The 23,092-nt window shown below is 42.3% G+C and overlaps 1 protein-coding gene across 1 annotated transcript in view; it reads left to right on the forward strand.

Annotated features, from left to right (window-relative positions):
• spen (spen family transcriptional repressor) overlaps positions 1 to 14,050 on the forward strand; it is a 37,527-nt gene extending 23,477 nt beyond the window's left edge. Inside the window, exons 4-15 of the mRNA XM_072696174.1 lie at positions 129 to 286; positions 495 to 695; positions 1,349 to 1,500; positions 1,604 to 1,729; positions 1,858 to 1,971; positions 2,063 to 2,176; positions 2,259 to 2,359; positions 2,452 to 10,129; positions 10,591 to 10,926; positions 11,059 to 11,253; positions 11,379 to 11,537; positions 12,054 to 14,050. Coding sequence (XP_072552275.1) covers positions 129 to 286; positions 495 to 695; positions 1,349 to 1,500; positions 1,604 to 1,729; positions 1,858 to 1,971; positions 2,063 to 2,176; positions 2,259 to 2,359; positions 2,452 to 10,129; positions 10,591 to 10,926; positions 11,059 to 11,253; positions 11,379 to 11,537; positions 12,054 to 12,185 — 9,466 coding nt within the window. The 3' untranslated portion in view covers positions 12,186 to 14,050. The remainder of the gene's footprint in view (positions 1 to 128; positions 287 to 494; positions 696 to 1,348; positions 1,501 to 1,603; positions 1,730 to 1,857; positions 1,972 to 2,062; positions 2,177 to 2,258; positions 2,360 to 2,451; positions 10,130 to 10,590; positions 10,927 to 11,058; positions 11,254 to 11,378; positions 11,538 to 12,053) is intronic.
• Positions 14,051 to 23,092: the final 9,042 nt, after the last annotated feature.

Below are 23,092 nucleotides of genomic sequence, written 5' to 3' on the forward strand. Positions count from 1 at the left end.
AGCATCTCCTCTGCTTTATTATTATTGTTTCTAAAAGACATGCACGTGTTGGCAAGTTTGTTATTATGCGTACACATCTGGACTTGTTACATGTCTGAAGTGAGCTGTGTTTTGTGCTCTGTCACCAGTGATTCCAGTAGCAGCTCCAGTGACGAGTCGCCAGCTCGATCTGTTCAGTCGGCTGCTGTACCTGCTCCTTCATCTCAGCCCCTGCCTCTACTGGACAAGGATGAGCCTCGTAAAAGCTTTGGAATCAAGGTGCAAAACCTCCCAGTGCGCTCAACAGGTAATATAATGATGATAAGAAAACAAATTCTGTGCATTTTGTGCATTGCTTACTTACTGTCCTATCTTAAGCATGTACTTTGTACATCTTGTAGAAGTTCACACATGTTTTGTGGAGTTTTTTTTAATCCTCTTTATCTTGATTTGAATGAAATTCTTCCTAAAAAAATGGTCTTGAAATAATGTTTATTTATGAATCCAAATTGCAGATACAAGCCTGAAAGATGGTCTTTTCCACGAGTTTAAGAAGCACGGCAAAGTGACATCTGTCCAGATTCATGGTGCTTCTGAAGAACGATATGGACTTGTCTTCTTTCGTCAACAGGAGGACCAGGAGAAAGCTCTTACTGCATCAAAGGGGAAGCTTTTTTTTGGGATGCAAATTGATGTTACTGCTTGGACTGGCCCTGGTTAGTTAAAAAAAAACACAGGTGTTTGCTGCTTTTGTAGGCAACTGGTGTCAGGCAGGAGTGGGTGTTGATTAGCAATTTGCATGATATTAGATGCAATGCAATGAGCACATTTTGACATGTATGGACAAAAGTATTGGGACATCTACACATCACACTTACAGGAGCTTTTATGACACCCCATTCTAAGTTTATAGGCATTAATATGGAGTTGGTGCCCCTTTGCAGCAGGTCTGAACCTCTACAGTTATTGAGTCAGCAGAGCTTTCACCAATTGACTTGTTGCAACGGTGGCTTCTATTACAGAACCACGCTGGAGTTCAGAGAGCGCTTTAGAAACACCCATTCTTTAACTAATGTGCGTAAATGCAGACTGCATGGCTAGGTGCTTGTCCCATTGTCCCATTGCCAAAGGTGTCTTACACAATCAAAGATTAAGAGGCGTATCCTAATATTTTTATCCATATTGTGCATTATATACATATTATGTTATAATTGCAAATGTTACATTCTGCAATTATATCTTAATATTTTTAACATTTCACAAAATAAATGACACTTTTAAACTGAACACAGTATTGCTTTATCACTAGGTTTAATTAATATTGTAGTGGCCATACTGAAACTTAACTTATACATTCATTGGTTTGCAGAGACAGAGAGTGAGAACGAGTTTCGACCACTAGATGAACGGATAGATGAGTTCCATCCCAAAGCCACACGAACACTGTTCATTGGGAATTTGGAGAAGACTACAACCTACCACGACCTGCTTAACATTTTCCAGCGTTTTGGGGAGATTGTTGTGAGTTGAATTTGATTGGTTTCAGGGTGTATTGGGGAACAGCCGAAGGTTTCATTTAAAGGCCATTGATACCTAATATATTGTGTACTTCTGTCCTCTGTAGGATATTGATATAAAGAAGGTAAATGGTGCCCCACAGTATGCCTTTTTGCAGTACTGCGACATTGCTAGTGTCTGCAAAGCAATAAAGAAAATGGATGGCGAATATCTTGGGAACAATAGGTTAAAGGTGAGATTAAAATATGTACCTTATTGTTCAGTTTTGAAATGAACATGCGGGTCTATAATTAACCATAGCATAGAAATATGTATTTGTTTATTTATTAATTCATTCATTTATTTCTTTTTCTTTTTCAGTTGGGATTTGGTAAAAGTATGCCCACCACATGTGTATGGTTGGATGGCCTGGCATCAAACATTACGGAACAGTATCTCACACGACACTTTTGCCGTTATGGACATGTTGTTAAGGTATACAGTCATCCTGAGAATAGTTTAAGTTGAATTCCTGTTCTTATGTTTCTTCTGTCCTCCTCTTATTGTTGATTTCTCTCTTTGCTAGGTTGTGTTTGACAGATTGAAGGGAATGGCCCTTGTGTTGTATAACAATATAGAATGTGCACAGGCTGCAGTAAAAGAAACCAAGGGTTGGAAGATTGGTGGTAACAAAATTAAGGTGCGCAGACAAAATGCATTCTGTTTAATTTCTCTTTTTTTGTATTCTCGATTGTTCATGGATTACCAACATTACGTTTCAGGTTGACTTTGCTAACCATGAAAGTCAGATGGCTTTCTACCGTTCAATGCAGGCATCTGGACAGGACATCAGAGATTTTTATGACATCCTATCTGAACGACGGTTAGTGTTTTTTGGCATTAGTCATTGTGTGGGATTATCTATTAACCAAACATACACTTAACAATATGCTTTTTTCCCCCCACATTTTACAGAGATGACCGCAGGCCGCCATATCATGAGTTCTCCACTGAGCGGGCATATTATGAAAATGTGCGAACCCCGGGGACCTACACAGAGGATCCACGTCGCAAATATCCTGCCAGGAGTCGGGAGTTTTTCACAGAATGGGACCCCTATGCCACAGACTACTATGACCCAAGATATTATGACGAGCCCCGTGAATACAGGGATTACAGAGACCCTTATGAGCAAGACATTCGAAAATACAGCTACATGCAGCGAGAGCGTGATCGAGATCGAGAGCGCTTTGACACAGACCGAGAACGTGACCATGGCCGACGGACAATTGAACACAGCCAAAGTCCTTCTCACCCACGTCGCCCTGCTAGCCCTGTTGGTTCTCCCTCTCTCTCTGAACGGCTCCCTAGTGACACTGAGCATCATATTTATAGTCGGTCCTCTGAGCGAAGTGGCAGCTGCAGCTCAATTTCCCCGCCACGCTTTGAAAAACCAGACAGGATTCGTTTGGATCGGTACAATAAAAGTGATAAACTTGAAAAAGAAAGACCACTCTTTGAAGCAGAGCGTGGAAATGGGGGAGAAAAGGAAAGGCGTGCTGGACGCAAGGAGAAAGGAGACAAGGACAGAGCAGAGAAACAAAAGTTACGGAAATTAAAACTTGCATCTCCTAGTGTTCCATCGTCTGAGACGGAACCTGAACCTGATAGGGAGGCTAGCCCTGATATAGCTCAGCGCAATTCAAGCAAGTCAGTGCTCAAAGAAAAAGATTCTGGAAAAGGAAGACTGGATCTTCCACCGTGTGTTGTCCAGCTGACACGAGTCAAGGAAAAAGAAGGAAAGTTAATGGACCATGCAGTGATTGAGAAACAAAGAGGAAAGACTGGCAGTGATCCTGTCAAGTCTCCACCCCCACTTCACTCGGCTGACCACAAGAACATGTCCCTCCGAATAGAAACTCAAAATAGAGAGATCCTTAAACATGGTAAAGTTCTCAAAGATAAATGTTTGGCTAGCCAGGTTGAGATTGTGGACAAAGAAGGAAAAAGCAAAGGCAGACAATACCTTAAAGCAGATCTGGCCTTTGACAACTCTGCTGTGGACACTGATCGATTAGCTGCTCGAAAGAGGCGTTTTGAGGAAGCTACTGCAAAGGCTAATCGTTTAAGGAGGATAACCCAAGAAGAAGATGAAGGAGGGTTTGGTCTGAAGAAGCTGGGCGACTGTCATTTGTCCAAAGGGGTGGATGGCGACAGGAAGTTCTCTCAAAATGAGATCATCAAACGTGAGAGCAAAAATGCTAAGACAGAGAAACTCGTTACTGGAAATACCGTAGGTGAAGGTCCAGAAATAAGCAAAGGGCTCAGTCTAGACCTTCAGTCTCAACCTGTGGAACCAACCGTGGATGTGACGCATTCTTTAAACAGTCATGACCAGAGGATGCAGGAATTTGGAGGAAAGAGCCAGCCTTGTGTCAAGGCTGCAGTGTCTGATGGAAATATGGAAATGGAACACTTAAGGGGGCAACGCTTAAGACCAAGCAACCCTGAAGGGCTTTCTGTCTTACATGATAAAGATGCAGTGGACAGTGAAGACAGGTTGCTCTTTGACATTGACCACTCCCAGAGTTGTAGAAAGCAAATGGAGAAAAGCCGTCGCCTCCAACAACAGCTGCAAGAGTGCGACAAAACCGATAAGACCGAAAGTACACCCAGCACCGACGCTGAGGACTTTGATCGTCGAAGTCTTGTACATGAGGTAGGTAAACCCCCTCAGGATGTCACTGATGACTCACCCCCCCTCAAGAGAAAGAAGTCTGAAGCATTTGACTACGATTTCAGCATTAACAAGGAGCGCAAGTATCGGAGTTCCAGGCAATTAAATGATGAGCCTGAAAGGAGATTTACCACTGCTTTAGGAGATGAAGAGTCACCTGCAGACACGGTACATGTGGTCACAGACAAAGAGAAAAAAGAATCACCCAAAACAGAACACAAAATGACCTCCCATTTAGATGGATTGAAATACAATGATGATCATCCTGCCACAGATGCAGTGTTTTTTAAGGTTAAGAAATCCCTGTTTGGTGAAGAGGAGCTGTGTTGGGAGAGAAAAATGAGACATGATACACTGAAAGCAGAAATGAACTTTCCCAGCAGCATTGTGAAACGTGAGAGCATTAGAAAGCGCCTTGTACGTGAACTGGAGCCTGGAGAGGTTCAGTCAGACTCTGATGATGATGGAGGCGATATCAGACATCTCTCACCAAAGCTGGACACTGTCTTCAAAAGGGAACGCGAGGGACGACTTTTAGACCTGAAGCTCTCCGGATCTTTAGAAAAGAACAAGTTCTACGAATTTGCCCTGGATAAGACAATAACACCAGATACAAAAGCTTTGCTTGAGCGGGCTAAGTCTCTTTCTTCATCTAGAGATGATAACTGGTCTTTTCTTGGCTACGACTCAAGGTTCACAAGCTTTCGGACTAGCACCGACAAGGAGAAAGTCGAGCCCACACCAAGACCTATCCCCTCCTGGTATATGAAGAAGAAAAAAATTCGATCTGACTCTGAGGGAAAGCATGATGACAAAAAAGAAGATCCCAAACCAGAGGAGCAAGAGCATCAGGAGCTATTTGCCTCTCGTTTTCTGCACAGCTCCATCTTCGAGCAGGACTCAAGACGTCTTCGACATCTTGAGCGCAAAGAGGATAACCCTGAGGTTGGAGTGGATAAAGATAATGGAAGGTCGAGTGTCACTGTGGAAAAGGCTGGAGCAGGAGGAGCAGATATTTCACAGGAGCCTGTAGTACTTTTCCGTAATCGTTTTTTGGAGCTACAGCAAAAAAAAGACAAAGACCAAGAGCCACACACTTTTGAAAAAGGCAGTGTGTCTGAGACAGTTGAGAAAAACGTTGTGCCCGATCAAGAGCAAGTGCAGTCCCCTAACATGCCAGATATTGGGCACGGTTATAAATCAGTAAGCCCTGCTTCACTGACATCTCTTTCGCTTCCCACCCCCACAGATACGCCCGTACAGCAAGATACGCCAGCTTGGCCACCTACATCAACAGAGTTACCTGTGCCCCCACCTCTAGATGAGAAATTAGAAGATATTCAAAAAATCTCTCCTTACCATCAGAGTCCATCGAACAGCATTAAAACAGCTATTCCAGTAATCATGCCACCAGTGCTGAATAAAGACAGCATAGAAGCAGAGTCTAATGAAGAACCTTGTGAACCCAAAGGAACAACTGCTGCAAACATTTTGCAAGTTGAAGAGCAGAACGTTGATGTGAAACCTCCCACTCCTGGTGCCTCCCTTAGTAATTTAGAGGCGGAGTCTGCAGAGTCCCTGTCACCTAAGAATAAAGATGCTCAAGGTATTCCTAAGCCAGAGCTTTCTGAAGATAAAACGGAGCAGCTCGAGGGGGTTGTAAACCCAACTGTGGAGTCTTCTTCTGAGATGCAGCTGGCAACTGAACCTGAAGTTGAACAAACACAACCAACACGGAAGCAACCAAAGAGCAAAAAGAATAAAGCAAACCCATCAGCATTATTACCTGCAGTGCAAACTCCAGCTAACAGTGACAAACCAGCCATCCGGAAGAGTGAACGCATTGACAGAGAAAAGCTGAAAAGGGCATTATCCCCAAGAGGAGAGGCCATGAAAGTTCAGTCCGATTCCAAGAACACATCCAAATCTCCTGTTCATGCAACAGATATGGAACAGACGAATGATTCAGGTCTGCCACATGGCAGAACACGACAGCGGCGTAATGTCCGTTCTGTGTATGCTACACCGCCCGAAGAGGAGGCACATCCACCGCCAGGCAAAGATGTTGCAGAATCCTCTCGTTCCATGCGGAAACGTGCTGTCGACAAAGAGCCTGTGCAGCAAGAAGTATTGACCGTACCAGCTATCGCAAGAAGAGGTCGCCCACCCAAAACACGCAAAAGAGGGGATGATGTTTCTCCAATGAAGGGGGAGCAGACAAAGAATTCTGAGGAGGAAGACCCTGAGAGCAAAGAGTCAGGAGGTAGTGTGGAAATCACTAAAGTTGCAGAGGGATGGCGTTCTCCTCGCTCTCAAAAAGCCCAGTCAGTGGTCAGAACTGGACAGAGCAGAAGAGCAGCTAAAACAGACAAACAGTCAGACGGCACAGTATCCAGCCCAGTTGATGTCTCTGAAAGCGTGGAGTCTAGTGGCAAAGAAAAAGAGGAGACTTCCTCAGAGGTTCAGAATTCACTGCCAGACATAAAACAACAAATAGCGTCTAAAAGAGAGAAAGAAGTTAAACCCTTGGAGAAGAAATGTATTGTGGAAAAAGTGGATGAAAAGACAGAGACAGATACTATGGAAAAAATACAGACACCTGAGAAAAATGTGAAAGGGAAGGTGCAGAGACTAACCCGTAGCACCAAAGCAGCTCCTGATGATAAGGCTGTCAGTCTGAAAAACCTTGTCATTGATCTGAGTGGGGATGCAGTTAAAGATGCCCTGAACTCTGGAGATGAGAACGGTGAGCACTGTCAAAAGCCTATAAAGAAGACTGAAACAGACAATTCTGTTAAAGAAGAGTCCAAAATCTCAGATTACTTCAGAGAAGTGGATGATCTCAGCCCAGACGAGAGGGAAGATCCCCTGTCTGATTCGGAGCCTTCAGAGGCTGCTTTACTTGCCCGGCAGATGGAGCTGGAAAGGGCAGTAGAAAATATTTCTAAACTAGCAACGGAGCAACCACCAACACCATACAAAGAGCCAGCTTCTCAACCCTCTACTGTGTTACCACCTGTTGAAGCAGCAGAGCCTGAAGAAGAAGCTGAAGTGGAAAAGCCTGCCAACCCTGCTAGTGAAACTGAGCTTGCTGCTGCAATTGATTCAATCACTGCAGAGGATATTTCGGCTGATGCGGATGGATTCCAAGCTCCTCCCACATACACAGCACTCCTTCCCTCATCAGAGCCCTTAGCTTTGTCTACGGCAAATGAGGTTGTTGAACCTGAGACAGACTTGGCAATAACGAATATCATGGATTCTGAGCCATGTAGTACTTTGGCTTCAAATTCAAAGTCATCTGAACCAACAAATGTCATTGAATGTCCCTCATCAGAGATGCCTAAAAAGGGAGGAAGAGCACGACCTAAAACACCAAAGAAGTCCAAAGGTCGTAAGGTTGCTGCCAACAAAAGAACAGATGTGACAGTCGGTACGGTATTGGAAACTGAATCTACAGCGGTTAAACTACCAGAGTCTATTCCTGAAGACATTCAGACTGTCAACCCTAAAGCAGCAACATCATCAGCTGTAGCTACTGTAGTGACTGTTGCTGCCGCATGTAAACATGAAGTGGCATCAACAGTGACTTTGGACACTCCGAAGGAGGCAGAGCAGCCGGCTATTGACCAGCCTGAACCTCAAGAATCGGCCTTCCATTCTGGAAGTAACAGTCCTTCTTATTTAAGATCACCAGAACCATCCTCAGAGCCGGTAGCTCCTGCACTTACTCCACCTTCAACTCGACTGAGTGTGACACCAACTCGTTCAGCTAAGGTACCTCTCACAACTCCTGATTGGAGGATCAGGACAGAGGAGAAAGGAGCACTCCCTATAACCCAAGTTACAGTTGCTGCATCAGCACCAGCTGTAGGAGTAGGGGGCCCTTCAGCAAATCCTCCAGTTCCACCTGACACAAAAGCTTCTGACATCGATCCTAGCTCCAGCACCCTGCGTAAGATTCTAATGGAGCCAAAATATGTCTCTGCTTCAAACAGCAATGCTGTTTCAAGCACACTACTCACAACCACATTAGCAGACCCACGAATGTCTCAGAATGAAAATTCACCTGTTGTGAAGTCTTCACTACCTGAGGATAGACCCAGCCCTATCACACCAGTTACACCCCAAATGGTATCTCCGCAGCCACCTCCCCAGCAAACTGAGACACTGCACATCTTCAAGGAAAAAATGGGGAATTCAGTTATCTCTTCCACTGCTACCTCAGTTATTAGTCGGATTCCTATGCCTTTTGATTTTGATGACACTCCTCGAATTTCTTTGAGCAACCGCAGTTCTGGACTGTCTCAGTCCAAGCAGAAGTATCGTTTAGGTGTGAATGAGAACAGCAGATACCATGGACTCTCCGTGCCCGATGAGGGGCGACTTGCGTCTGATAACGCCTCTAGCAACACAGGCTCAGGGCCTGGCTTGAGGGTAAACACTTCAGAAGGTGTGATGGTACTGAGTTATTCAGGCCAAAAGACAGGGGGACCTCACCGTATTGTTGCCAAAATTAGCCAGATCCCACCACCCAGTGCAGTTGACATTGAATTTCAACAGTCTGTTTCAAAATCTCAGATGAAACAGGAGTCACTTCCAGCTCAGCCCTCTACTCCTAAAGGATCCCAGACACCCACAGGACATACAAGTGCTATATTAAGCAGTCAGGGGTTCAATGCCCAGCCTGTTATTTCGTCCATAAAACAGGACGTTCCTGGTTCTGACAAGTCTGAATCATCTTATCACACTGGTGCCCAAGGTGCTCCTGTGAAAACATTCCAGCAGTCAAACGCCTCTCAGATCCTGAGGTATAACCAGTCTATTTTGCAGCAACAGCACACCAAAAAAGCATCCGTTGGAGAGTCTGTTTCACTGAAAGCTGAGGTAAAACAACCCCAGGCATTTAGTCAAAGTTCGGTGTTAAGTCCACACCCCTCGTTGGCAGGGAATCACCTTTCAAGTCCAGCTACTCCTAACGACAGGCTGATCTGTCATTCAAAGCAGGAGCCACAGTCCTCTCCAAGAGCATCAGGCAATTCAGCCTCCTCTTTCTCTAAGGTTTGCCCCACTAGTACCTCTGTAGTCTTGGGTCCGAGTGGACCATTGCCTCAGTATGTGACAAACATACATCACCCTGAGCAGTCAGTCATCATGCCCCCTCATAATGTCACACAGTCCGTCTCCATTAGCCATTTGACTCAAGGAAATGTCAGAATGAATACTCCACCACTGTCTGGAATCAATTATGGAATGCGTGCAGATTCCCTCTCCTCCCCGCGATCTGGTTCTCAGCAACGACCCACTACACCCCAGCCAGCAGTGATCAGAGATATGCTGCTTAAATCGCATCCAGGTTCTAGCCAAGTGAGCGGGGCAGGTGATGATGAGGTGCGACTCTTTCATCAAGGAGCCCGTAGACCATCCATGCCCCAGTTACAATCGGATGTCATGGTAATCCAACCTGAGTACAAAGGGATACATCATAGTGGATTGCGTCTAGATCAGTACAATAGAGACGTGCGTATACTCATGCACCAGCAGTTAGCAGACCATCCAGGAGTTATCGAAGCCCACCAGGCTCAAACACCAGAGACTCCTTCAATTTCATCTTCTTCCCACATCTCCACAACTTCCTCCAAAACTCCCCCTGTTGTTAAGAATTCTCCACAGGCTTTGAGAGATGCATCAAAGGCATTGGAGGTGAAGATGCCACGCTCTCCTCATTCTGAGAGTAGAATAATTGGTCACTCGTCTGGCTCTGTGATCACTCCTCAAGGAGTGCAGCTGATCCATCCCGGCAGTGCAAGCTCCATACCTGAGTACTACAGAGAAATGCGTGGCTTCCATTCCCAATTACCTAGTCACTCAGTGATTGGGATTAATATGGCCAACCGCAGCATCACTCCATCTCAGGTGAGTAAACGTATCGATATTGTTATAACAATAACACTATGGCTTTAGGTGATTGTGTGTTTGAGGCCTGAGTCACGCTGCTTTGCCATCAGCAGCCGGAGCCTGAGAGAGCACATTTGACAATGCTCTCTCTGAATGGGTGGATGGCACTTTCTCCCATCAACATAGATCTGTTTGCTGATGTATCAGAGCTGGGGATCCGGCACTGTCCTCCGAGCGTGTTGGCTTCTTAGTGATGCTGCAGTTCGACAAGATGTTCTTACCCTCTTACTATCAGGAGCATTGCAATTGGCGTAGCTAAATTAGAGAGAAAATTGGGTAAATTGGGTATCATAACCATAATAAATGTTAATGTTTGGTCTGTGAGAAATCTGCAGAAGGTACAGATTTAAAATATGCATTTTTATTCCGAATTTAGGTCAGCCACTGTTTTTTATTCTTCATCCTTTATCTTTTATCAGGGGTCTCAAGAGGGAGATCACAGGCCCAAGGTTTCACATATTACATCTGCTGGGTCACTTGGTGAACCAAAACTGGACATCTCACATGTTAGGCATCCAGGCTCCATGGATTTGTCTCATGTTCCTCGAATCCAGAGTGAGACTGCCTCTCCCTCTTACACCTCTCCAACAGCCATCACGCCCAAATCGGAGTTATCGCCCTCTCTGCAGAAGGGATTTCAGAGCATTGTCTCAGGGCAGCTTTCACTACCCTTGTCAGCATCAGCTCAGATACGACCTGATATAAAACTTGACCATGCAGGACATCCATCAGTTGACATGGTGCAGCTGTTGAAGGTGAGTTAACACATTAACAAATGTTTATTACAAACTTCTATACCTTACGAATTCGAAGTCCACTTGTTTGAATTACAGTCACTAATTTGTGTCTGATTTTCTTTGTGGGGTTTTTTTTTTGTCTTTGTACAGAAATATCCAATAGTGTGGCAAGGCCACTTAGCGTTGAAGAACGATAGTGCAGCTGTCCAGTTGCACTTTGTTTCTGGTAATAATGTACTAGCTCATCGTTCACTGCCACCACCAGAGGGAGGTCCCCCTCTTCGTATTGCACAGAGAATGCGCCTAGAAGCTTCGCAGCTTGACGGAGTTGCAAGGAGGATGACTGTAAGCTTTTTTCTTTTTACTTTATATATTTGATATTCATAATAACTTTAATATTCATACATTTGAAAACTATGAGGAACATACAATTCCCATTAACCACAAAACAATGTTGCTTCCTTTTCTAGGTTGAAAGCGATTACTGCCTCCTGCTGGCGTTACCTTGTGGACTAGACCAAGAAGATGTTTTCAACCAGACTCATGCCCTCAAAACCGGCTTTATTACGTACCTGCAGGCAAAGCAAGCTGCTGGAATTATTAACGTTCCCAACCCAGGCTCCAATCAGGTGAGTGGATCTGAAGGGCAGGGTAGTGTGGATGCAGTTAAAGTATTACTTGTTCAGAAAAGTACTGGGATAGCAGTGATTGACCCTGTGTAATCACACACATACAGTAAGACCTGTTTATTTGGTTACCAGGGATTTTTCGCTTCCCATAACAGTCTTTGTGTCAGGGTTGGCTCAGCGGTTAAAGCACTTGGCTATTGAGGACAGGGTTGCCACTGTTGGGCCCTTAACCCTCTCTACTCCCTGGCTGCCCACTGCTCCAGGCACATGCGCTCACTGTCCACTGTGTGTGTTTCCTTAAAAGTGTGTGTTCACTTCACGGATGGGTTAAAGGTGTAGACCAAATTCCATCTGTGTCCGACACAAATGGTGAATATGGTTGTCTTTGTCTTTGTAGTACTGGATTAATGACACTGGTCCTGATTCTTCACTCAAACTAGTTTGCATCCTGATGGTTTCCAGAGCCCTAAGTTGAGAAAATCAGCTAATAATATTTTCTTTCTTTCTCTTCTCTAGCCTGCGTATGTTGTTCAGATTTTCCCTCCGTGTGAGTTTTCTGAAAGCCACTTGTCTCACCTTGCTCCGGACCTTCTCAACAGCATCTCCAGCATCTCCCCACATCTCATGATTGTTATTGCATCTGTCTAAGACTTTCCAGGGAGAGCCCATTTTCCTAAATAAGCAGAATGCCAACACCAGCTGAACAACATTCTGGAAAAATGCCTGAATGTTGACTGGGTTTACTCCTCTTTCGGACATGCATTTGTTTTCCTTTGGTTCATTTTTTTCACCAGATCCTTAATTCATTCTTTGATCTCTTATTCCATTGAACCATTTAACTCTCGTTTGAGAGCGCACAGTAGTAAATGGATCTAGATTTGCAATGATCAATTTTCTGATCATTCATTTTACTGTTTTCATTGCTGAAGTTTTGAAGGTTTGTATCTATGGTTTTTTAACACATTAAAGATCAAATCTTTTGCGGTTAAAAACACATGGGACTGAAAAACAGTTGTTTTTTTATTTCATTGAAATGATGATTGTGATTTATTATTTTTTAATTTTCTTAAAAAGATGGATCAGATCAGTCATTGCACTATGTTAGGGAAATCAAAAAAAGGAAATCTGTGGACTTTGTACAGATTTGAATATTGAAGTGATGCATATTACTTTGACATGCTTCTGTCACCAGCCACGTGTGTTAAAAATGGAAGAAAAAAACTAAGCTGGTGAAAAAGCATTTTGTGAAATTTCTTTGTGAACTGTTGGAAAACAGCGTATGATAAAAAAAAGAAAAACAATTGTTTATACTGCAACTACTGTTCTGTCACCAGTCAGCTATTTACTTCCATGTCAATTTTTGAAGCGACTCTCAATGTGCTCTCTGCGTTTGCCTAAAGGGATTGAGCAGAGTTATTGAGAGTTGTAGAGTTTACACTTGATGCCTCAATGGGGGATTGTATGTAAATGTTTTCTCTTTCTATTAAAGACTTAAGGTGACTTGGGTTAAGTGGGACTTTGTAAATATTATAAATATTTAAATACGTTCAAAGCAGTCAGGAGACCCTGTGAATTACCTATAATAATGGGACAAAACATTGCCATCAACCATGAAAGTACATTTCATCAGTATCACCTTGATTTTCTTGTCTGAATCAGTTCAGTGCCAAAATCTTTAAAAAAAAAAAAAAAAAAAGAAAGAAAGAAAGAAAAATAAACAATCAATTAAATCGATTTTATTTTAATACTTGACTTTGTACTTGTCACTGGATCTTTTACAGCTCTGCTTTCACTTTGCCTTGTTTTATATATTTATGGTCCCCTACCTCTGTTTCTGTTTTCTTTCTTTAGTTCTTTCTTTTTTTGTTTGTATTTTTTGTCAAATATTTGCTATGATGATTGTCCGAATTGTCATAAAAGTACCCTGAAAGTGTATTTTTGATTTTTACTTTCTGTTTTAACACTCATGTATCATTTGATGTATCAGATGTGCCTCTCAGTACTGAGATGGTGCCATGCAGGTGGTCAAAAATGATTAGTTAAAAATTGAAAATGTAAACAAATCTGTAATTTCACTCCCCTTTTCTTCTGGTGTCTGTCATCTTGAGCCAAGATGTAAATAGTCATTTATTCCATGTATAATTTTTTTTTTTTTTGGTTTCCTTTTTCAGCATCTTTATTTTGTTTTGTAAGACAAAACAAAGCAGCCTGAAGAAGCAGAACCAGAAGTAAAGTGATGCAGAAAAATCAGGTGTCAAACTCAGTCTTGCAGTTTGATTAAACTGACTGCAAATTCGTGAAGACATTGAAGGCACTTATAATTTTGATAAATTCAAAATGAACGTGAAAAACCAAAATGAAAAACAAACAGATCTTAGGAGTTCCTCTCTCTGTTTTATTTTATTTCATTGTTCTGAGTGTATTTTGCTGTTCCTCTATGAGGACATTTCGAAATGTAAAAAAAAGAAATTGTTGGGTAACACTTCTACAGATCATTAAATGGTCACTCATTATCTACCTTTATGTGTTTGCTTATTCTTATGAACAGCCTATTATTTTGAAACCCTTTTTTTGTCATTGAATTTTGAAAGGATGTCTGTAGATGGAAATTTAAGAGGGCTATTATGGAAGTTTGATTGGAAGTGATTTTGAGATCAAATTTAGAGAAAAATGTTAAGAAACAATAAAGATTTATTTTCATTTTTAGGAGTACCTTTTACTGAATATATGTCAATGTTACTTGACATCTATCTTAAAAGTTCAATTATGTCAAACATGATGAACTAAACATGGTGGTATTCCTGTCAACACAGATTGATGCTTTGACATTTTAGTCAAAAAGGCCCATTTCCACTCCCATTAGTAAATCAGAAACAAGCGCTTGGTGCTGTTCTCACTGATGCTTAGATAAGCTTATCTGAAAAAAAGAACTATCATGATCCAGTTTTCATAGATAACTAAAACATGCAAAGTGTCATAAGAAAGCTCTTCTGCAGAGCAGATTTGTACTGTTGATAGTTTACCACTAGATAAGCATCAGAAAGCGTTTCCTCTATCATAACGCATAAGTGTCACATCCGAAAAAGAGGCCTATATAGTTCTACATAGTGTTAACACCATTTGAGCCATTTCTGTGTTCTGGTTAAATGATCATTAATTCAATTTAATGGTTTTATTATAACCAAAATATCTCTATAATACGTATTAGGAGTCAGGTGGCCAACACATGGTGCGCACCGGGTTTTATGGCTTTAAAAGACGACTAGTGTGGAAAACCCAGTGACAGTGTTGGGGTAGAAGTAGGGTTTGCTGTTAAAATCAAGGCTCAGATGTAAGAGAACTGAACCACAAGCCCATGGGTTCCACCCTGCCTCAACTACCTAGTAGTACCCAGAGTAAGCATGGTTTGACTGTGGGGCACCACACGATTAGACCTGATTTCCTTTACATTATATTTTGTGATAGTTCTGATGAAAATGAAAAAGTGGGAACATTGGGGTTTGTGGTGTTTAAGGGAAATATGCATCTGTTGAAATGTGGTTGGTGTGGCGCAACAGATTACACTACCATCTGCTGAGTGAGCTATTTCAACATGTGGGTGACTGTTGTTCGATTGAACATGCTGCGTTACACCAATAAGTCCTTGAGCAAGATTCCTAACACTGCATTGGCCCACCTCTGTAATCACTCTGGATTGGCATTTGTTACAGCTAACCTATGGGCTGCCCTGAACAGATAGATGGATGGATGAATTGGTGGACTGACGAATGGACTGATTGGACAGATTGCAATTATGCAATTATGGCTGTTTGAGTCATCCAGGTGAAGTGTGATCATGTTAGGACCACAGGCCTCCGGTGGGTGGGGCGTATGACCCTGTAGGTTGCTCAGTGAGGCTGTGGAAGAGAAGCAGCTGGAGCAGAAGCAGAGAGGCAGCACGCAGCACTTAAAACACCACCAATAGGTAAACATGGAGCTTTGGATTAAGCAAATTTTATGTTTCATAGGTCTGTTGAGCTGCATATTTGCTTCTCCTCAAAATAAAGAAGGTAAGTGCTGTTTCTGGGAGCTGTTGCTCTTTAACATATGTATTTTCTTAGGGTAAAAAGTCTCTGCAGCCAAACAAGTTCATTTACATTTAAGGTATTTAGCAGACGTTTTTATCCAGAGCTTCACTGTTCACTTACTCTTAGCTAGTTGGAATAGACTAGGATCCAAATGATACTTCTAATCTTAGACATTACTAAACACAAAAGCCAGACTACAATACTCAACACTACACTTCGTCCAAGTACTCTTGGAGGAGCTTGGTCTTCTGTTCTTAGTAACCTATATGGTTTGATTGGCATTCCTGAAATGTACTTAATGTGTAATAATGAAGTATGAAGTACTGTATGCTGGTACAGTAATATGAATACTGTCTAATTTAATAAAAGATATATATACACACATGCATGGGTGTATATATTGTCAAAGCGGCTCATATTCTTCTTCTTCTTATATATATATATGGCTAGACGACTGGGTCAGAACATCTCAAAAACATCAGGCGGGTCTTGGGGGATTTTCTGGTATACCGTGGTCAGTACCTACTGCCAGGGTCTTCAGCACCTAAGCTTCATTAATGTGACCAATGGAGGCCCCATCTTACAACTTACAGGGTTTAAAAGATCTGCTGCAAAAATTGTCTTGGTGCCAAATACCAAAGGATGCCTTCAAAGGTCAGAAATGGTCAGGTCTGCTGTGTCAGCACAAGGGGGGGCTCACCCAATGTTAATGTTATGACTGTAAAATAAGTTATAAAGGTATAGTGAGCAAATCACATTTACACTGATCCTTCTCAGCATGTTGTTTCTGATATCAGAATTTCTGTGTATTCTTTGCAACAAAAACTTTCAGAACCATGTGCAGCATATTTTATAACTAGCTGATCATGTATCAAGGAGTTAACTTGGCATCTGAGGAAATTTTGTAAGACATTTATTTGATTTTGCCTGTTTTTAAACTGTAATGTGTCATGTAAGTCAGTAAATGTGAGTCGATGTGATTTTTCCTCCCCAACACAGAGGTGCTGTTGGACATGGCAGCGTCCGGAGAGAAACTGAGTTGGCTGACCTGGCCTGATTGGAACGGGGTGAGCTTGTGTGATGTATATCTTTTTCATTTTATTAGCTGATTGCACCATCATTCCAGAGAACACAGCTCCACTGCCCCACAGCTCAATGCTGGGGGGATTTATACCCCTTCAGCCATCGCCTGGCATTAGGCAGGGTTCCAATAGTTTCAAGTATATCTGCTCCAGATAGTCCTATTCTACTGGCGGTACCTCTCTATAGGGACTAGATAAGCTGTATGTGCATTTGCACATCTGTTTCAGCAGTGGGAGCAAATTAAAGTAGGTAGTCCATAAATATTTGGACATGTAGTGAAACTATAGGCATTACATTTAGCAGAAAACTACAAACCCATGCATGTGTGTGTGTGAATATGGAGAAGCTACTGGATAACAGCATACAGCAGTTAGCAATTACAGTAAAGGAAGAAAGACTTTCAGTAATGACCATTTTGGATTTTCATTCTTCTTGTCATAGTGGCAGATCACCCAGCAGGCTGTGAATGGCTCCTTGCTCTATAACTACTTCAGCTGCAATGTGGGAAAAGAGCAGGACAACTGGCTGCGCACGACCTTCATACTGCGCCCCCTGACTGTCACCCAGGTGTTTGTGGAGATGAAGTTTGTCGTACGCGACTGCAGCAGCTTCGGTGCTGATTCACTCAGCTGCAAGGAGACCTTTAACCTGTACACCTCTGAAGCTGACACAGACATTGGCACCAGCTTCCGCAAAGGCCAGTTCCACAAGGTGGCCACTATTGCTCCGGACGAGATCTCCGTAGTTGGAGACATGAGGATGAACACAGAGACTCTGATGGTGGACAGTCTGTCCAAGAAAGGCTTCTACCTGGCCTTCCAGAACACTGGATCCTGCATGGCTATCTACTCCATTAGAGTTTACTACACATCCTACCCAGCCATGGTGACGAGCTTGACAACATTACCTGAGACAGTGTCAGCAGGGGAGAATCAGGAGCTGCAGGAGGTGACTGGAGCTCCAAGTGCTGAGAGTAAGAACCACCTACACCTTTACTGCACTTTGGATGGAGAATGGGTGGTGTCAATAAATCAAAAACTGATGATTTGTATGCATTTCACCTTCTCTTGAGAATGCCATGTGATATTGTGGAATGACTTAAGAGACAAGATTATTTATTGATTGTTTGATTGATTTACCCACACAGAGGTACTGTTGGACATGGTAGCATCTGGAGGGGAGCTGGGATGGTTGAGCTGGCCTGATGAGGACGGGGTGAGTGTGTAGGCTGTGTGTCTTTAGTCTATTTCATGCACTGGCTTATTAATTAAGTGATCAAACACACACAGTGATAGTGAGCACACGTGTCCGGAGCGGTGGGCAGCCAATTTTTGCAGCGCTTGGGGAGCAGACAGGGTTTTTACACAATATTAATCCTAAATTAACTAATAATAATGCTTATATTTATTGGTCATCATTACTATTAGTAATAGTGTTGTTGTTATTGCAGGACTAAAAATTTAATTGGTAAGTGGAAATGATTGAACCCACATCTAAACTCATCTCTGGCAAAACGGCTAAAATGTGGAGTCCTTCTGGCTGCTAGAGCTGGCATGTAATGTTTGTGCTGGTAAGGAAGGAAAGTAGTTTACTCTAACTTAAATCATTTCTTCCCTCTTGTCATAGTGGCAGACCGCCCAGCAGGCTGTGAATGGCTCCTTGCTCTATAACTACTTCAGCTGCAATGTGGGAAAAGAGCAGGACAACTGGCTGCGCACGACCTTCATACTGCGCCCCCTGACCGTCACCCAGGTGTTTGTGGAGATGAAGTTTGTCGTACGCGACTGCAGCAGCTTCAGTGCTGATTCACTCAGCTGCAAGGAGACCTTTAACCTGTACACCTCTGAAGCTGACACAGACATTGGCACCAGCTTCCGCAAAGGCCAGTTCCACAAGGTGGCCACTATTGCTCCGGACGAGATCTCCGGAGTTGGAGACATGAGGATGAACACAGAGACTCTGATGGTGGACAGTCTGTCCAAGAAAGGCTTCTACCTGGCCTTCCAGAACACTGGATCCTGCATGGCTATCTACTCCATTAGAGTTTACTACACATCCTACCCAGCCATGGTGACGAGCTCGACAACATTACCTGAGACAGTGTCAGCAGGGGAGAATCAGGAGCTGCAGGAGGTGACCGGAGCTCCAAGTGCTGAGAGTAAGGACCACCTGCACCTTTACTGCACTTTGGATGGAGAATGGGTGGTGTCAATAAATCAAAAACTGATGATTTGTATGCATTTCACCTTCTCTTGAGAATGCCATGTGATATTGTGGAATGACTTAAGAGACAAGATTATTTATTGATTGATTGATTGATTTACTCACACAGAGGTACTGTTGGACATGGTAGCATCTGGAGGGGAGCTGGGATGGTTGAGCTGGCCTGATGAGGACGGGGTGAGTGTGTAGGCTGTGTGTCTTTAGCCTATTTCATGCACTGGCTTATTAATTAAGTGATCAAACACACAGTGATAGTGAGCACACGTGTCCGGAGCGGTGGGCAGCCATTTCTGCAGCGCCCGGGGAGCAGAGAGGGTTTTTACACAATATTAAGCCTACATTTACTAATAATAATGCTTATATTTATTGGTCATCATTACTATTAGTAATAGTGTTGTTGTTATTGCAGGATTAAAGATTTAATTGGTAAGTGGAAATGATTGAACCCGCATCTAAACTCATCTCTGGCAAAACGGCTAAAATGTGGAGTCCTTCTGGCTGCTAGAGCTGGCATGTAATGTTTGTGCTGGTAAGGAAGGAAAGTAGTTTACTCTAACTTAAATCATTTCTTCCCTCTTGTCATAGTGGCAGATCGCCCAGCAGGCTGTGAATGGCTCCTTGCTCTATAACTACTTCAGCTGCAATGTGGGAAAAGAGCAGGACAACTGGCTGCGCACGACCTTCATACTGCGCCCCCTGACCGTCACCCAGGTGTTTGTGGAGATGAAGTTTGTCGTACGCGACTGCAGCAGCTTCAGTGCTGATTCACTCAGCTGCAAGGAGACCTTTAACCTGTACACCTCTGAAGCTGACACAGACATTGGCACCAGCTTCCGCAAAGGCCAGTTCCGCAAGGTGGCCACTATTGCTCCGGACGAGATCTCCAGAGTTCGAGACATGAGGATGAACACGGAGACTCTGATGGTGGACAGTCTGTCCAAGAAAGGCTTCTACCTGGCCTTCCAGAACACTGGATCCTGCATGGGTATCTACTCCATTAGAGTTTACTACACATCCTACCCAGCCATGGTGACGAGCTCGACAACATTACCTGAGACAGTGTCAGCGGGGGAGAAACAGGAGCTGCAGGAGGTGACTGGAGCTCCAAGTGCTGAGAGTGAGGGTCAAGTACACACGTTCTGCATTGTGGATGGAGAATGGATAGCACCAGTAAATGAGAACTGATGAATTGCCATTTGTTGATCAGAATTTACCTGTTAAAGAAACCAGATGTTTCCTCATAAACATTTCACCTTGCCTCCAGTCATGCTTCTTATAATGATTTATTCATTAATAGCACTGTATAGAAACTACAGCAAATTTGACCATAACTTACTATTTAGAGTTTAAGCCTTTTTACTTCAGAATTGTTTTTATATCCCCTTTCAAGCATGTTCTAATAGATTGAATGTGAAAGTTCATTGCACACCCACATATTTTTTAACAAACCCCCCATGCTATTATTTGCATCCTGAAGTATGTTCACTTTCAGCATTTACCTAAGTGCTCAGGAACCCTTAAAGAGGCATTTATGACTTCCTGTTTCATTCAGCAACATGTGCAATATCAGAGAATGCACCAATGAATGAGACAAAAGTATGCTGACCTTCATAAATCATACAGTTATGATGAAAAAGTGCTATTGCCTGAACCTGAATGGAAGAATGTATTTTGCCTCATGCATAGTGAAGAGGATGGTTAGATCCACAAAGAGAGGCAGTAATCCAAGGCACCAGGGATCAGGGTTGGACATTTGCAGGAGATAATAGCCTTTTAGGAGTCTTTAGGTCTCCAAAACTACAATCAGACACCAACAAAGTAATTGAGTGACAGAAGAAAGCCTTTTCTGTCCTCTCACCAGACTAAGGCTTTGACCACAATCGGGTTCTATGATCAGATGAAACAAAAATAAATCTTTTTGCCAACAAATACTCAAAGATTAAAGAGTGGTTTTCATTTTTTCTCATTCAGAAAGCAGTCACTTTTTATAACTTCAACGTGAATGGGCAGGGCCATACTGCTATTGGCTGAATATGTATTAGGCTGGTATATATATATATATATATATATATATATATATATATATATATATATATATAACATCACAAAAACAATGAATTCAAAACAGACTCTTATGCATAATTATATTATGCATAATATATACAACTTTGAAACCTTGGAAAGCAGTGTTTCCAACCAGTAAAAAAAAATATCTGTGAAAATTTGTGTGCCCTGGGATTAGAATGACACATCCTACATTTCAGCTGTGATGTGATCTGGTGTTGCTGTCATGTCAAAGAAATGAATCTTGACTCTTAATAATGTTACTGGACTATGCCGTACCTTGAGGGCACAACAACATTGTGTACCTGATAGAACATTAATGTACCTGCACCTGTTTTTCAGATACATGCTTAGCATTTCCCAGTTTTCTTAGCCCATGATTTCCTAACCCCAGTCCTTAAGACCCCATATTTTCTCTACCCATATGAAGACCTTTTTCTAGCCTCAAAAATGACAGTAGAACTTAGATGAAACTTCAGCAGGACACAGTAAGTGTAAAGATGATGCTTCTTGTTTGTTTATTTGTTCGTTTTAAACCCAAAATGTAGGCCTAGACTACAAGTCCAATTCATCAAGTCCGTTCGAGTCCAGTACAGAGTTGTTAGGTGAACGAAAATGCCAACCTCTGCAGAGCTGTGGACTGTGTTGCCATGTCTTGCATGTCTTTCTTGTACTTCTACCAGCGGCCACATGATGGCAGTGAAACAACATAAAAACTGTATTCAGTAGCTCATTCAGTGGTTCAGCCAACACCAGTAATGAAAATGAGCCTTTTAACAAGTGATGGCAATAGATCACAGTATTAATGTAAACCACAGATGCACCGATCAGCCATAGCATTAAAACCACTGACAGATAAGGTGAATAACATTCATATCTGGTTCCAATGGCATATGTGGTCCACGTTTGGCCACATGGCTTATGGATGCTCAGGAAGGCCCCACCTCACATCTTACAGGACTTAGAGGATCTTATGCTATAACCTCTGACGGTGTTCAGATACCACAGGACTCCTGTGGAGGTCTTGTGGAGTCCATGGCGTGATTGGTCAGATCTGTTCAGGCGGCACAAAGAGGGACTATATATATGTATGTATATATGTATATATATATATATATATATATATATATATATATATATATGTATGTATATGTATGTATATATATATATATATATATATATATATATATATATATATATATATATGTATGTATATATGTATGTATGTATATATATATATATATATATATATATATATATATATATATATATATATATATATAAAGCAGTAATAAATAATTACTACTCATATATATTATGTATATTATGTATAGAGTAAAAGTACATAGTGTTAAAAGTTGCCTGCAAAGATGACATTTAGTTCATGGTCCAGTACTCCTGTGGCATAAGCGTTATCTGTATGTAGCAGCTGTTGATGAATATCCATATGCCATGTCTTACTGAATGGTATAGCTGGGAATTCAGCATGCAGCTGCGTTCACCAGAGCCATCATACTGCTGAAAGGGAGTGTGGCACAGGCCAGCTGTGCAGCCAGCAACTGCTTAAACAGTTGTATACTTCTCTGGAGGGAGTGACACACTGCTATTTGGTTTGTCATTTGTTTGAAATATGGGATTATGGCTGTTTAAAATGGAGCACTGAAGTGCTCCACAGCTGATTTCAGATGCAGCAGATGGATCTTGTGGGCAACTTGTAATACAGTGAGGAGCAATAAAATCAAATCAAGCATCAGGAACTGTTTTTTCCACACTAGAAAACAGAGGAAAATAGAGGCTTTATTGTACCAACCTCAATTAGCACCCCGTTTCGTGTCTATTTCAGGACGAAGTTTTCTCAGACACCGATATTTTCCCTCTTGTTACTTTCCGAAAAGAGAGGATATGCGTGTGTTTGTGCAGTTAGATATCTAACAGAGTGTGTATTTATGTGGGGTTGCTCATCACATCCTGGGCCATAAACATAGATGAATGATACCATTGGGGTTGCACTCTGCAGCTTATTTGCCTGCAGTGTGTGTGTTTAAGACGAGAAAAATGTGAAGTTCTGTATGCAAAGGAAATATATTTACATATATGTTTTATAATAATATAATATAA

This window comes from Salminus brasiliensis, chromosome 14 (genome assembly GCF_030463535.1).
Source record: "Salminus brasiliensis chromosome 14, fSalBra1.hap2, whole genome shotgun sequence".
Lineage (NCBI taxonomy): Eukaryota > Metazoa > Chordata > Actinopteri > Characiformes > Bryconidae > Salminus > Salminus brasiliensis.